Raw genomic sequence first — 17,076 nt, forward strand, 5'->3', positions numbered from 1 at the left:
GGATATCCCGTGTGCTATAAACAAATTGTCAGTATTTTCAAAGATTGAAATTAGCCTTGACTACAATCAATCTGGATCTTATGAAGGCACATTATACCAGTGAAAGAACTGAGTAAGTCATATTGGATCTTAGCATTCATAACAATATTCTGATTTAGAATTCCTATAAAGAGATTTACAAAAGCATTTAGCGCAGTGCCCAGCACATAGTAGTTGCTATGTAAAAGCTTATTCCCTGCACAGTGGATAGAGCCCCAGGCTTGGAGTTAAGAGGTCCTGGGTTCAAATGTGATCTCTGTTACCTTGGGCCAGTCTCTTCACTCTGATTACCTAGCCCTTACCTCTCTTCTGTCCTGGAATCAATACTTAGTATAGATTCTAAGGCAGAAGGTGAGGGTTTTTTAAAATGTGTTTATTGTCATGCAAAACCCATGTCCATATTGGTCATTGTTGTAAGACCAAACTCATACAAAACTGAAATCTCAAAATAAATAAAACCAAAGATACCCTGATGTGAAAGACGACTCCAACCATTCTTTCTCTGGTGGTGGGTAGCATTCCCCATCATGAGTCTTTCAGGATTGTCCCAGATCATTGCACTGCTGAGAGCAGCCAAGTTTCCCCAGATAATCATCATCCAATATTGCTGTTGGTGTGTACAATGTTCTCCTGGTTCTGCTTATTTCACTCTGCATCAGTTACTGCAGGTCTTTCCAGCTTTTTCTGAAATCATCTTGCTTGTCATTTCTTATAGCACAACAGTATCCCATCACCAACATGTACCACGGTTTGTTCAGCCATTCCCCAATAAGATTCTTATTGTGTGCTTTTTTTAACTTGAGTCTATGGCATTGACATGCGTGAAGCTTTAGTTTACATTGAGGCAAATATTGAAAGGAAATGACTAATCAAAGGTCCCAATATTATTAAATAGGGGAGCAATGATATCACTCAAGACTCTACTTTTCTATCAACTCTGTGGTTCTCTGTGGGGAGTCCAGTAAAGGTTAGATTCTTTCCGTAAGAAAGGAAGGCAAAAAAATTCCATGAGGCATATCCTTGATATGTCTGACTCTCATTTTTAAAAGAGCAGATTACTTTGATATCCCACCAAAAACATGACCAATGTATTCTAGTGATTCATCTGTCCTGCCCAGGAAAAATGAAGAGTTACTTCCCACCTAAGGCAAAGGAGGCAGTGTCCTTTGGGAGAATGAGAGCAGGAGGAAATTGAAAAGTAGGTATGGGTTGATCTCACTGTATGTGTAGAGGCAGATAGGTAGTGCATTAGATAGAGATCTAGGTCTGAATAAAAAGCAGACCTGAGTTCAAATCCATCCTCTGATATTTATTAGCTGAATGACCCTGATCAACTCACTTAATCCTTTATGCCTCGGTTTCCTCATCTGTAAAATAAGCTGAGAAAAAAAAAGTGACAAACCACCCCAGTATCTTTGCCATGAAAACCCCAAACAGGATCACAAAGAGTCAGATATTACTGAAATAACTGAACAACAATGCTCCACCCACCTAGGGTTGCTGTAAGGATCAAAGGTTATAATATTTGTAAAGTGCCTGGCATAGAGTAGGTGCTATATAAAAGCTAGTGATTATTATTATTGTTATTATATCCAAGAGACTAAAAGATATGTAAGATCCGTTACTGCCTCGGGTTATCAGAGCTGGGGAGGATCAGGAAGTCAGAATCAGGAAACTGATTATCTGATTCACAATATTTCTCCCAAATTTCCATCTTTTTATTGTGACTCCTTTGCCTCCTCCAGATTCAGCCAATTTCTTTGGACTGTTGGCTCATACGTTTAATTCTCTGGGCACCAGGCAAATCCTTAGCTTTTTCCCCAAACTGTAATCTGTGAAAATAGTTGTACTTCTAATTTTAGGACCACAATTCCCTTGGGCACAATTAAGACGAGAGAACAAAAAACAATGGTGAAGAATAGTGTAAGAAATAAAGGGAAAAGGGTACCAAATCAATTCCATAAGAATTTATTGAAAACCCATTATGTAATGGGCATCTTGATTAGTGATGAAACAAAAGAGTTCCTGCCATTAAGGAGCTTACATTCCCTTGGAGGGGAGGAAAGACTTGTAGCTGACCAACTTGGTGTCTCCTCACAGCTGTGCCACATGTTAGTTGTATGACCTTGGAGAAGTCATTTCTCTGGACCTTTCTTCTAGATTTCCTGGCCTATAAAAGAAAATCCTTGGGTCTTCTAGCTTTGATATTATATAACATTTCAAAGCCATTTTTTCTGTCTATCAGAAAATGCAGGGTCTATGATCTTGTCACTCTATGGTACATTGTCAATCTATTTTCTACAAAAATAAAACTGAATTAACATTATTTGAAAAATCATAGTAAAAGACCAAAACAATTGTCCCCCAGTAATCAGTATTTTTGAGTCATTCCCATTAATGAAAATGTGCAGAGCTCCAAAAGGCTAATGTGATGTATGCCTCATCCAAAACTAGAGTGGGCTCCCTGGGGAGGCAGCAGCCTAGAGTCAGAGGTATGCTGGGGCCAGCAGGGGCTCTAATTGTTAAAGGTTTAGTGTGAGCAGTTTACATCTTGGAAACTGGTAAATGTTATATCAGGGCTTAATTTATTGTTTTGTTGATTATCTAGGCCTATGAAAATGATGGAGAAAGTGTTAGTAATCTGAATTAAATTTTAAAATGTCCTATAAACTTTTTTTAAGAGAGCTGGTTGTTAAATATTTACAAGTAGGTTGCTAGCTAGAGGGCTTCAAGCAAAGATTGAAATGACCACTTATAAGGGGTATCTGTTAAGGCAGAAACTCCTGTTCCAATTTGCAGGTTAGATCAGAGGGCTATTGATTCTGAAAGCTCCCCCAGCACTGGTATGTTTGTAGACGTGAATCTTCTAACAAGAAGAATCACCTTCCTAGTCCTGGACACTACATAAAAGGGTCTGTAATTTCCTCCAGGTGTGGAAATCTCAGCATGGGAACCCCTTCCTGTTATGCAAAAGTCTAAGACCCAGAGAAGTTAAGTGATCTGTCCAAGAACTCAAAACTAGCAGGTGTCAGAGACAGGATTTGAACTCAGGACTTCCTGACTCCAAGCCCCAAATTTTATCAACTAAGCCTTGCTACCTCCATAGCCTTGCCTCTATGTTAATAGTTTTTTTTTAATTATTTCTATCACATATTGAGTTTGTAGTTTATCCCAAACCCTCAGATCTTTTTTAAACAAACAACTTTCTGATCCCAACTACCCCATGTAGTATTTGCAAAACTAATTTAAAAAGAAAAAAAAAAACACAAGTATAAAACTTTGCATTTAACCCTATTGTATTTAGGCCAGTGTTCCAGCATTTTAAGATTTTAGGGAATCTTGCCCATCATATAAAATACTTCCTATATTGATGTCTACAAATGTGATTTTATTAACTATGCCCTATTCTAATTGTTGACCAAAAAAATGATAAACCATACAGATCCATGGGGCATTCCACTAGAAACCACAGCTAAATTGATTTAAATCATTAATGCCTACTCTTTGTATTTGCCCATTCAACCAATCCCATCTTCACCTTGTTAATTGTACTATTGTCCACATTATGACCACAAAAAAGCTTGAGAGAATTTATTAAATGTTTTTCTTATATCTATATAGATTTATATCAAGAGTATTCCCTTGATCCCCCAAAGTCAAGGAAGGAAATTAGTTCAGTCTAACATGACCAATTTTATGATGTTTTCTTTATTATCATTATTAAATTAACAAACATCAAAACACAAAAGTTTCCATAAACAAAAAATATGAAAGGGGATTTTATATGAAACCAGAAATCTCTATCATGTAGAGCGCATTTTTAAGCATAAAATAAATTTAGAACTGAAGTATCAATACCTTCCTGCTAGTCTATGCCCCCTTCTGAACTTTCTTCTGCTATCTTCTCTTTAAAAACAAACAAACATGGTGAATAAATGCTTTTTTATTTCTGTTTTCTTTTTTTGGAAGGATACTATTTTCACTACCCAATGACCGCTCTCCCTTCCCCCATCATCCAAAAAAGAAAAAAAGGCCATCCCTTTTAAGAAATAAGAATATTCAGATAAAGCTAATTCTCACACTAGGAATAGTCCAAAGATGTGTCTCTTAGACTATGAGTCCATCTAGTCTATCACCTTTCTCCTGAGGGGTGGAGTGCAATTGATCATCTGTCATTTGAAGTAACTAATTGGTCATTGATCATCGTCTTTGCATTATTGTAATCATTGCATAAACTCTTTTGGTCCTGCTCATTTCACTCTTTATCAGTCCATACAAGTTCTCCCATACTTCTCTGAATCCATTCCTTTTGTCGTTTTTATGGAGATCCTTATGTATGTGTGGTTTTATGCCCTACTTTACCATTCATATAAGTTTTTTAGACAGTGTCTAGTTGATGGGCAACCAATGAGTTTCTACTTCTTTGATACAACAAAAATGCTTCTACATGTATTTCTTATGTGGTTCCTTTGACTTTTGGGGAGCATGTGCCTAGTAGTAGAAGTACTGCTGGGTCAAAGATTGTGCACTGTTCGGTGACTTTTGAGGGTATAGTTTCAAATTCTTTTCAGAGTGATTAAATCAATTCATAGCTCTAAAAGTGTGTTACTATGCTGGTCCCCAATAATTCTTTTCCTTTTTCACCATGTATGACAGTCTGACAAATGTGAGGTAGAGACTTGGTGGTGGTGGAATTTGCATTTCTCTTTTTAAGGATTTGGAATTTTTTCGTAAGCCTTTTTGATAGGCGACATATCTTTTTTCCTACCATTTATATCATTTGACTACTTATTGGGAAAGGGCTCTTTTCTTTTTTCTTTTTTTAACATTATTTTATTTGGTCATTTCCAAACATTATTCATTGGAAACAAAAATCATTTTCTTTTCCTCCCCGCCCCCCTCCCACCACTTCTCCCATAGCCCACTCACGATTCCACTGATTATCACAAGTGTTCTTGACTCAAACCCATTTCCCTGTTGTTGGTATTTGCATTAGAGTGTTCATTTAGTGTCTCACCTCAGTCATATCCCCTTCCCCGCTGTAGTCAAGCAGTTGCTTTTCATCAGTGTTTTTACTCCCACAGTTTATCCTCTGCTTGTGGATAGTGTTTTTTAGATCCCTGAAGATTGTTCAGAGACATTGCATTGTCCCTAGTGGAGAAGTCCATCACCTTCGATTGTACCACAATGTATCAGTCTCTGTGTACAATGTTTTCCTGGTTCTGCTCCTCTCGCTCTGCATCACTTCCTGGAGGTTGTTCCAGACTCCATGGAATTACTCCACTTTATTATTCCTTTTGGCACAATAGTATTCCATCACCAACATATACCACAATTTGTTCAGCCATTCCCCGATTGAAGGGCATCCCCTCATTTTTCAATTTTTGGCCACCACAAAGAGCTCAGCTATGAATATTCTTGTACAAGTCTTTTTCCTTATTATCTCTTTGGGGTACAGACCCAGCAGTGCTATGGCTGGGTCAAAGGGCAGACACTCTTTTGTCGCCCTTTGGGCATAGTTCCAAATTGCCCACCAGAATGGCTGGATCAATTCACAACTCCACCAGCAATGAATTAGTGTCCCCACTTTGCCACATCCCCTCCAGCATTCATTACTTTCTATAGCTGTCATGTTAGCCAATCTGCTAGGTGTGAGGTGATACCTCAGAGTTGTTTTAATTTGCATCTCTCTGATTATAAGAGATGTAGAACACTTTTTCATGTGCTTATTAATAGTTTTGATTTCTTTTGCCGAGAACTGCCTGCTCATGTCCCTTGCTTATTTATCAATTGGAGAATGGCTTGATTTTTTTGTACAACTGATTTAGCTCTTTGTAAATTTGAGTAATTAAACCTTTGTCAGAGGATTTTATGAAGATTGCTTCCCAATTTGTTTCTTTCCTTCTGATTTTAGTTACATTGGTTTTGTTTGTACAAAAACTTTTTAATTTGATGTATTCCAAATTATTTATTTTGCATTTTGTAACTCTTTATAATTCTTGCTTGGTTTTAAAATCTTTCCCTTCCCAAAGGTCTGACATGTATACTATTCTGTGTCCACCTAATTTTCTTATAGTTTCCTTCTTTATGTTCAAGTCAATCACCCATTTTGAATCTATCTTGGTGTAGGGTGTGAGGTATTGATCTAAACCTAATCTTTCCCACACTGTCCTCCAATTTTCCCAGCAGTTTTTATGAAATAGTGTATTTTTATCCCAAAAGTTGGGTTCTCTGGGTTTGTCGTATACTGTCCTGCTGAGGTCACTTACCCCGAGTCTATTCCACTGATCCTCCTTTCCCTCTCGTAGCCAGTACCAAATTGCTTTGATGACTGCTGCTTTGTAATATAGTTTGAGATCTGGGACTGCAAGGCCCCCTTCCTTTGTATTTTTTTTTTCATTTTTTCCCTGGATATCCTTGATCCTTTGTCCTTCAAAATGAACTTTGTTATGGTTTTTTCTAAATCAATAAAAAAAAATTTTGGAAGTTCAATGGGTATGGCACTAAATAGATAAATGAGTTTGGGTAGGATGGGCATTTTTATTATATTGGCTCATCCTACCCATGAGCAGTTAATGTTCATCCAATTGTTCAAGTCTAGTTTTAGTTGTGTGGAGACTGTTTTGTAGTTGTGTTCATATAGTTCCTGTGTTTGTCTCAGGAGATAGATTCCTAAGTATTTTATTATATATTTATGTAAATTCTTTAAATATCTTATCAGAAAAATGGGCTTTTTTGAGGGCAGTTGTGTGGCATAGTGGGTAAAACACTGGACTTGGAGACAAAAAGAAGAATCTTCCTCAGTTCAAATCTGTCCAGATACTACTCAGGTGGCCCTGGACCCTGTTTACCTCAGTTTCCTCATTTATAAAATGAACTAGAGAAGAAAAGGCAAAACGATCCAGTATCTTTGCAAGGAAACCCCCTGCATGGGGTCACAAAGAGTTAGACATGACTGAAACAATGCAGGAACAACAAACAACCAAGACTTTTTTTTCCAGTTAACTGTTTTCTTTCTCATTTTAAATGTATTGCTTTTTGTTTGTGCAAAACCTTTTCAATTTTACATACTTAAAATTGTCTGTTTTATCTTCTATAACCATTATTTGGTCAAGTAATTGTCCAAACTCCATAGTTATAAAAGGTACTCTTTTCATTTATATATGTATATTATATATAAGAATATGTATTAAAATATACATATGAATATATGTAATATATGAATACATTAGAATGCATATAAAATGGCTTTTATATACACATATTTATATATGTTATATTGTGATTTTTATTGGTAGTGTGAGTAAGTGATTTCCAAAATATTTCTTACAATTTATGGTTATTTTGAAAGGAATATGTATATTCCTTCTGTTTTTGGTTTGCTTCTTTTTGCTAATATACAGAAAAGTTGATGAGTTCTGTGAGCTTATTGTATATCCTTCTATTCTATTGAACTTGCTAATTTGTAATTCAGTCTCTGAGGTTATTTAAATAAATTATTAGGTTTAGTAATTATTAATTATCAAAGTCATTGTTAAGTATCATCAGCAAAAGTACTATTTTGCTTTGTCATTGTCTATTTTTATTCCCTCGGTTCCTTTTTATTATCTTATTTTTATAACTATTTTTCTAGAACTGTATATATGTATATATCTATGTATATACACACATATGTGTATTTTGTGTGTATAGTAATACAATGTCATTTCTTTTTTTTCATTTTTACATTTTTAACAAATGAATTAGAAGCCCCACAAAACACTGAAATACAAAATACAAAATTACAAAAATACAAAAAAAAACACAAATTAATTTGTATTTCCACATTTAAAAAAAATTTTTCCATTTGAATTATTCCTTGGTTACAATAATCACATTATTTCCCTCCCTCCCCTCCACCCACCCTTCCTGCAGCCATCGCGCAATTTCATTGGGTATTACTTGTGTTCTTGATCAGAACCTATTTCCATGTTGTTGTTTACACTAGGATGTTCATTTAGAGTCTCCATCCCCAACCATATCCCTTCGAGCCATGTATTCAAGCAGTTGTTTTTCTTTGGTGTTTTTACTCCCACATTCCTCTGGATGTGGATAGTGGTTTTCCTTGTAGGTTCCTCCAAGTTGTTCAGGATCACTGCATTGCTACTAATAGAGATGTCCATTACATTTGATTGTACCACAGTGTATCAGTAGTCTCTGTGTACATGTTTTCATGATTCTGCTCCTCTCACTCTGCATCAATTCCTGGAGGTTACAATGTCATTTCAAGAGAAAAATGGCACTAGTAATTTAGAAAGGACCTTGCATAAAGGGACATCTGAGTATGCCTGAAGCAATGAATGACCACAAACTCTTCCCGGAATCATCAGCACAAAGCAGATCTGTATTTTCATAAGGGAAATGGGAAGAATAGAGAATATAAGGATTCAGGAGAGCTGGAGGGAAAGAGAAGGTGATAAAAGATTTCTTCCTTCCTCTACCCATTTGCCATATAGCAGCTTCCTATGTTTTGGGAAGCTAGGTGGTGCAATAGATAAAGTGCCAGGGTTGAAGTCATAAAGACTCATCTTCCTGAGTTCAAATCCAGCCTCAGTTGTTGGAAGTCATTTATAAAAATTATGTAAGAGTCCAGTTAGTGATAAGAATAGTAATGATAACACCAATTTATGCTCCTTGTTTTCTCTTCATATAAAGAACTTAATTTATATTTTACATTTTAAAAAAGACTTATTAGTTGTGTGACCCTGGGAAAGTCACTGTTTGTTTAGGTTTCTTCATCTGTCAAATGAGCTAGAAAGGGAAATAGCAAACCACTCCAGTATCTTTGCCAAGAAAACCCCACATGGGGTCACAAAGAGTCAGATAGGACTGATCTCTTCTGTACCTCTCTCTCTCTCTCTCTCTCTCTCTCTCTCTCTCTCTCTCTCTCTCTCTCTCTCTCTCTCTCTCTCCCCCCCTCTTTCTCCTACACTTTCTACCTTTCTATTTTAATGAAGTCTTCTCCAAATTAGATACCAAGCTCCATTGTTTGACTTTGTGTGCTGTGAATGCCTTTAAGTTTACCACTCTCGAATTAAGTCCTAGTTACCTAGATCTAATTAGTGATTTCAGACCAAATATCAGTGTCCACACAGTAATAACCTTACCTGAAAAGCTATCAGATAATGGTTTAAATGTAGAGACTACAACAGCTAAAACTTGAGGTGTGATTCAAGAATAGATGAAAATCAAAGTGTTTTCTTCACCAATGAAATAAATCATGGCTCAGAGTTTCCATTTCTCCTATATCTATATGCCCCTCACTTGATAAATTGGCACAGCATGAAATTAGCTTAAAGGGATGGTTTTTGTTCAGTTGTTCCTGTTGTGTCCTACTCTTCATGCCTCCAACTGAGGTTTTCTTGGCAGCAATGAGACCCATAAATGAAATCAGTATAGTTGATAAAATTAAGTGAATTTTATAACATTTATTGGGGGAAAAAGCTCAATGATGAAGCTTTCATATGGGTTCTTTTTATAGGATAAATCCATTTTGGGGATGAATCTACTTCTAATGAATCACCTTTTAAAGGATTCCAGTGATGCTTAAATGAGAGCCAATAAAGAGAAGGAAGAATGCCTGGTTCTAAATTATTGGAGTTTACAAGATATGAATGAACAGAAAATTGGTCAGAGCTGCCTTTTTTTGTGAGAAAGTGGGCTGTAAATGGTGATTTATGGCACAAAAAGGATATAGGGCTTTGGGGGGGGGGGAGAGTGAAGTCAGCAATTCTTCCCATCTGATTGTGCCAGGAAGTGGTCATTGCTCTGACCAGGACAGGACAGAATAATGAAGGAACCTCTAAAAATTACCCAGTAATCCATCCATCTATCTTTCCCCCTCTTCATTTTCTCTCTTAATTCCTTTCTTTCATCTCCTTTTCCTTCGCTCTCTTTTCCTCTCTTCTTTCTTTCTTCCCTCTCATTTTTCTCTTTCTCTCTCCCTCTCAATTCATTTATTACTCTTCATCTCTACTCTCTTACTCTCTCTTTCTTTTTTCCCCTCTCTCTCCTTCACTCTCTCTATTTTCCTGTCTTCACTCTGCTTCTCTTTCCTTTTTCTCCTTTTCCCCCTTCTCTCTCCCTCTTCTTTCCTCCTTCTACCTCTCCTTCTCTCACCTCCTTCTTTCTCCTTCTCTTATCTCTTCTCTACATCTCTCTCTCTCTCTCTCCTCCTTCTACCTTTCTTTTTGTCTCTCTGTTTTTCTCTTTCTCTTTCTTTTTCCTTGGCCCCATTTTCTCATAAACTCTCTCTTTTTCTTCCTGTCTTCCATCTCCCTCCCAACCTTACCTGTCTTCCTCTATTCTCTCTTCTCTCAGTCTTCTTCTTCCTCCCTCTAGGTGAAAACTTACTAGAGTCATAATCCTGTTAAATTTACAGAGGATATAGTTTGCTACCTGTTATAACCTTTTACAGGGTACAAAGAGATTCTATCCTTTCTTAAGAAGTTAGCAACCCGAGTACCATGGCTACAGCATCTAAGAGATATTTGTTTATAAAGACACACTTCAAACTATGCTTGGGTGACACAACATTTTGGAGTTTCTAGACCCAGGAGAAAATGAGGAGTTCATTACAGTATGCTGGCCCAGTCCTTATCCTCTTTGGAATGCTGAGTATATCCTCTGGGATCCTTGCTTTCTTCCCAGTATTTTCCTACAAGATCTGGTTCACCGGATGGAGTGCCCGGATCGCTTGTCCCATCTGGAATGGAGCTTTGGTAGGACTTGTGTTTTAGTAAATGTAATAAGATAGAAAGATGTCCCCCACTTCCCCTCCTGAAATTCTCTCCAGTGTTCATAGAGTGAAATTGTAATGAGCCCTGTGCCCAGGGCTTAACTCGAGATCACTGATTTCAACTGGCTAAAACAGAAATACATCATTCTTGTATTTATCAGCCTAACTAGATACTTTCATGTTGTCTTAAGCAGTAAATAATGACTGATTATTCCTGTAAGTCTAAAATGCTGTTTGATTTATTCCATCTTTCCCCCCCCCCCCCCAAACAGATGCTCTGAGATATTCTTGGAATTTATTTCCTGATATTTTAATTTTGAAAATATAAACCATGTGAAAAGTAATAAAAATAAGGGAAAGGAATGCACACTGCTAAAGTCCCACTGAGCAGGATTTCATCTTGCCTGGATGACTGGACTTGTCTTTGAAGGCATTTCAGGATTTTTCAGTGATCTCAGGGTTGCTGCGTAGTTGAAGGGACTGGGGATGTTTAAGCCGGAGAAGTGAAGATTTAGAGGGCTCATAATGACTGTCTTTTGGTATTTTCATTGGGAAAAATTTTGGCTTAAACTTGCCCCAGAGAGCAGAATGGAGAGAACAAAGAGCAACCATGAATGAGAGGAAATATAGGCTTGATATCCTGTTTATGGGTGCTGAAGAGGGGACTGGTTTCAGGTGTGGCTTGGTTCCTTCTAGCACTGAAATGCTGTGACTCTGACAAATACCAAGTTTCATTGTATTTCTGAATCACAGCAGTAGAAATACTCCACTGGGAATGAGGAAGCCTGTGTTCCAGGACCAGTTCTACAAGGAACTAGCTATGTCAACTTGGCCAAGTCCTTTTCTCTCCCTGGGCGTTAGCTCCTAGATCTGTAATATGAAGGGGCTGGATTACACAAGTTCCAAACACCTTTCTGGAAGCAATGTGACACAGTGGATAGTGGACAGAGTGCCAGGTCTGGAGTCAGGAAATCTTGAGTTCAAATCAGGTCTCAGACACTTAATAATTGTGTGACCCTGGGCAAGTCACTTAACCATGTTTGCCTCATTTTTCTCATCTGTAAAATGGGGATAAATCCTCTACCTCATAGGGTTTTTGTAAAGATGAAATGAGATAACATATGCAAAGCACTTTACAAACCTCAAAGCCTGCTTTAAATGCTTGTTCTTCCTATCCCTAGTACCTTGCCTATAATGAGAGCTAGCATAAGCAGGCATTTAATAAATAACTGCGAAATTGGATACATGTAATCAAAGACCCAGAAGTCTTCCTTGAGCTGTTATTTGGAGAACAGGTTTATGAGTCAATAAGGGCAGGAAGAAATGGGAAGGAAACAAACACTTATTAAGTGCTTACTCTACACCAGGTGTTGTGCTTATAAGTATTTTACAAGAATCTTGGAAAATAGTTGATATATTTATCCCCATTTTATAGTCAGGGAAACTGAGACAAACATAGTTAAGTGACTTGCCCAGGGTAGTTAGATAGATAGTAAGTAACTGAAGCTAGATTCAAATTCAAGTCTTCCTGACTCCAAGCTCAGCCCTCTATCCACTTTGCCATCTGGTTACCCCAGACCAGGACTTGGGTATATAACCAAAATATCTCTGAAATATGAGAAAGAAAAACATTCTCTACCCAATAATTATCTCTAAGAATAGCCCTGCCAATAAAAAACAGCAGTCCTTAGCTCTCTTGTCCTTCTGACCACTGCTCTAGCCTCATCATATCTTGTGTCCAGAATATCCCTCACTATGTGCATTTTAGTGCCCTGCATATAGTGGACAATAAATGGGTATTGATTTGATTTACAAAATCATAAACACGACCTTATGAGTCATCCCGTCTAGTCTCTTCTTTTTTATTATTGAGAAAAAGTGAAAATGACCTACCCAAGGTCATATAGCTAACTTGTGCCCAGAGCCTAGCCCAGATTCTCTATTTTGCACCCTTTACCCAATACCAGATCACCTCTATACAACCTCCATCTTTATCTCTTCTATTCTATCCTGCCTCCTATTAGAGTCATTTCCCCAAGTCCTTTGCTACTTATCTAACTCTGCCCCCTTAGATTCTGGACCACCTGTGTGAATTCCCCCTATGCTCTACCTCTCCCCCACCACACAAACACAGCCCACACTTTCTCCTTCTCACTCAGGCACGTAGGATCTCCCTGTCCTTAAGGAAATAAAGCCTAAAAGTTACAACCCAAGGCTTCGGCTTCTAATTAGACAAGGTTGGGGAGGGGGTAGAAAATAGGAACATACCCCCCAAAAGCAGTCAGCCTGCTCCCTCCTTCAATAATGTCTCTTTTTTAATAGCCTGACCTTTCCCATAATGACTTCCCTCCAGAAATCTCTTTTAAGAGACACCAGACCATTTTGACAGCCTCCCCTGCCCATCAGCACCTACTGAGTCTGCCTTCCAAAAATCCCTTATTGACATTAAAGGTAAATGTACCTTTCAATTATGTTGCTTTTTGCTAATGGATCACCAGCCACTTCCAGGAGCAGCAGAGGCAGGCTTGGTATTTCAGTGTTTGTTCAAGGGTCTCTAAGCAAGCCCATGTCTCAAATGTTGGTCCTCACGTTTTTCCCTACCCCGACCTGAGAAGTGAGGGTAACTGATATTGAGAGAGGTCTCTAGAGTCAGAATCAAATTTAGAGCTGAAAGGGACCTTGGACATCTAGTCCAGACCCTTAAATGTACAGATGAAGAAACTGAGGCCTGAGGAAGCTGTGACCTTGGACAAGGTCACTTAGCACCGAGTCTTGGGGACATAGCAGAAATACTCCTGAAATAGGAGGAAGAGAAACATTCTCTACCTAACAATTGTCTCTAGGAATAGCTTTGCCAATAAGAAAATGAACCCAGATTCTCTGATTTGGGAGTCAGTGGTCTTTTTACTATGCCCCCAAAGTAGCTTTCATATATTTTCTCAGAGCAATCCTATGGTGTCAATTTTATCCCCGCCCCCTTCACCACTACGGCATCATTATCCCCATTTTACAGCTGAGGAAAGTGAGGTTCAACAGGGTTTAGGTGCTTTACCATAGTTGAAAAGCCAGGAAGAATCAAAGTTCTCTGAAAGCTTCACCCATAGAGTTTTCTTATCCTTGTTCTGCCTCCTCTCTAAGAATTGTACAGTCAGGGTCCTTTCCCAGACTCCCTGAGCTAGGGTATATCTAGGAAGAATCAGTCATTAAGGAACAGACAGCAGGGATTGGGTCAGAGCTTTAGCCTGGTCAGAGGAAACCTGGGTTCTAGACCAAGCTCACTGTAGAACTTTTCTACCTCTTTTTTTTTTCCTTTACAGAGAAACTGAGGTGCCAAGTGCTTAATATGCTAGCTAGCCGATTAAAGCAGGACACTGTAAGAATTAATGAGGCAGGGGCCAAGTTCTCCCAGTGTCAAATTGCACTGGGAAGCTACATTAATTTTTATCACATTGTTATCGAGGATGCTTAAGCTGTAACTTAGTAACCAAGTAGCCTGAATGAGTTACTTATTTGAGGGGGTGGGAAAGGAGAGAGAGAGTGAGAGTGAGAGAGGTGAGGAGTCTCCACCACTGATTTCATTAGCTTAAGGAACTTTTATTGTGGAAATTCCTTGTATCAAATCAGATCAGCAACTTTTGTGCAATTTATAAAGCATCTTCTGGGGGCACCGATAAGATTAAGGGACTGGTCCAGGGTCACCCAGCCCGCAGGTATGAGAAATAGCTCTGAACTGAGGTCTTGTTAACTCCAAAGCTGTCCCTCTCTCCTTGATGCCATGCTGTCTTTAGAAAGAGTTTAATCCACATCATAAAAAGCACCCTTTCCCCAAATTGTAGTTTAGACCCTGGGAAACTGATTACACTGTTCTGGGAAAATGCCTCGAGTTCTTTTGGGCTATTGCAGCCATACAAACCCCAAGTTACCATATTTACTCTGATAGTTCCCCCCACCCCCCATCAGCCCTCAGCCTTCCCCCTTGGAGCTAAAACAATGCTGGGACAGCGAGGTCTTTAAACAAACATTTGGGTCCTGTTCTGTGGCCTCCCTCGGTGACCTTCATTAAGTGAATCTTTGAGATTCTTAGCCCTTTTTTCTCTACAATAACTCCCTCCGAATCACACGAGTGTCCAAGTGAATTGAACTGGACAATGCCTAACATTCCTTCCTTCCTTTTAGCAATTCCTCCTGGTTCCATGTGAAAACTGCCTTCAGTGAGCCTTTTTGTGTCTGGGAGAGCCAGAAAGAAAAGAGAAGGCAAAGAGAGATGATGTACAGCTGATTACAAGCTGATGTTTGTTTTACTTTTTTTTTTTGCTTTCTTTCCATTCCTTTTAAGTTTCAAGTTCGGAGCTTAGCTGCCTTTAGCCCAGGGAATCAAGAATCAGACAGCTGCTAGAAACCAAGCTCCTTGCTGCCCTTCCCTCCCCTGACCAGGCTTGGGGGCTTATTAAAGAACAGAACTTGTTCTCACAGTTGTGGGGAAGCAGAAAGGAGAAAGGATGCAATGAATGAGAGGCAGGTCAGTAGGAGAGAAGTGAGGGCTGCCTGCCCTCCCAGGACTGTCGGCTGGTTGGCTATCTGCTTGCTCTTTCTTCTCTCCTGATGGATCGGGAACCCTTCCAGGGGGCGTGGTGATTGCTAGTTCCAAGAATGGGGGAGGGTCAAGGAGAGAGAGAGAGCTGGCAGAGAAATTACTCAGGAAAAGTCAGAGCCCTGGATTTGGAGTCCAGAACATGTTAGTAGAACCATGCCTCAGACACTATTTGTATGATCCTTAATTTCTTGGAGCAGGGTCTATACAAGAGGGAGAATAATTGTACATGCTCCATAAGGTCCACAGGAGAGCCAAGGAAATCACTGATCAAAGACTACTTTGTAGCCCTAAAAACACACTGGAAATGTGAGCTGTTACTGGTAGTTTTTTAATCAATGTTTGAAAAGTAAGGAGAAGTGAGAAAGGCATTTAATCTAATGGTCCGGACAGCAGAGAGGAATCAAAAGAATTGTCTAGGAAGAAGGAAGGAAACAAACAAAAAAAAAAGCATTTAGTAAGTGTCAAGCATTTATCTCATTTGATCCAGGCAATAATTCTGCAAGGTAGGTGCTATAATTATCTTCCCCATTTGACAGTAGAGGAAACAGACACCCAGAGGTTAAATGACTTGCTCAGGGTCATACAACTACTAAGGATTTGAAACTGAATTTGATCTTCATCTCTATTTGACAGTAGAGGAAACAAAGACTGCCAGAGGTTAAATGACTTGCTCAGGGTCATACAACTACTAAGGATTTGAAACTGAATTTGATTTTAGGTAGTGTGGTTTGCCTGATGTATTCCTCCTTGTGGATGCTGGATAGTGCTTCAAAGCATGCATAATGAGAGCCCAGCTCTCCACCACAGAGCATGTGCAGATAATCTGTCTGTTTCCTGTCCACTTATTGGCTAGTGAGTCAAAAGAGGCATCTTTTTGATTGGTTGCTGAGCTAGAACTGAATGTGCATACAAAAGGCATTGACTGGCTTAGCTGACCTCTCTAGGGTGACCTGTCTCCTAGGTCTTCATTATTCTAGTTTCTTACTAGGGCAGTCCTAGACACAACAGTGAAGTGAGTCTAAACACCCACATTTGCCTCTTTATTGCTGTTGGAGTGCCAATGTCCTCCTATTGCCTTTGGCACATCTGGAGCCTCACAAAACAGTGATACTTCTCAAGTAAGGCCAGAAGGGAGAGACCTTTCCCAGCCCAAGCACCCAAATCAACCCTAGCCCACATCCCAAGTCATCCTTTTATAGCAAGATGACAGCTAATCCCCAAACGGGATCTCTGCTATTTCGTTCATGGGTGCCAACGGATTGATATGTTACTCCTCCTTCCCGACAATATATTGAGCCATTTCTCTCTGAGCCATTTAGCAGGAGCTACCCTAGAGAAATAGTGCCAAAATTCCCTGCAGGCCAGTGGAGGAAAGAATCTTTGCCAGTCTCCCAAGTCCCAGTGCAGAGCTGCTCGCCTGCTTTGTCTGCTCCTAGGAGCAGCTTGCCTTTTGTCCAGGTGAATAAAGTGGGAGATAGAATGTGATCTTTGGGTGAATGGGAGGCAAGCCATTTGTCTGGAATATAGAGTGAGTGAATGAGAGTAATGACGGGTGTCTGAAAGATAGGCTGGTAAACAAATTATGGAATGTGAAAAAGAAGTAGAATATTATTGTGCCATAAGAAATGATGGAAGAAATGGCTTCAAAGAAACCGGAGAAGAATTG

The 17,076-nt window shown here is 39.0% G+C and overlaps 1 protein-coding gene across 2 annotated transcripts in view; it reads left to right on the forward strand.

Annotated features, from left to right (window-relative positions):
• Positions 1-10,609: 10,609 nt before the first annotated feature.
• Positions 10,610-17,076, forward strand: part of TMEM212 (transmembrane protein 212) — a 37,437-nt gene continuing 30,970 nt past the window's right edge. For both annotated transcript variants that reach the window (XM_007502220.3, XM_056807223.1), the window contains exon 1: positions 10,610-10,799. In XM_007502220.3, the coding sequence (XP_007502282.2) occupies positions 10,641-10,799 (159 nt within the window). In that variant the 5' untranslated portion in view covers positions 10,610-10,640. The remainder of the gene's footprint in view (positions 10,800-17,076) is intronic.

The sequence above is a fragment of the Monodelphis domestica genome, chromosome 8 (assembly GCF_027887165.1).
Source record: "Monodelphis domestica isolate mMonDom1 chromosome 8, mMonDom1.pri, whole genome shotgun sequence".
NCBI lineage: Eukaryota > Metazoa > Chordata > Mammalia > Didelphimorphia > Didelphidae > Monodelphis > Monodelphis domestica.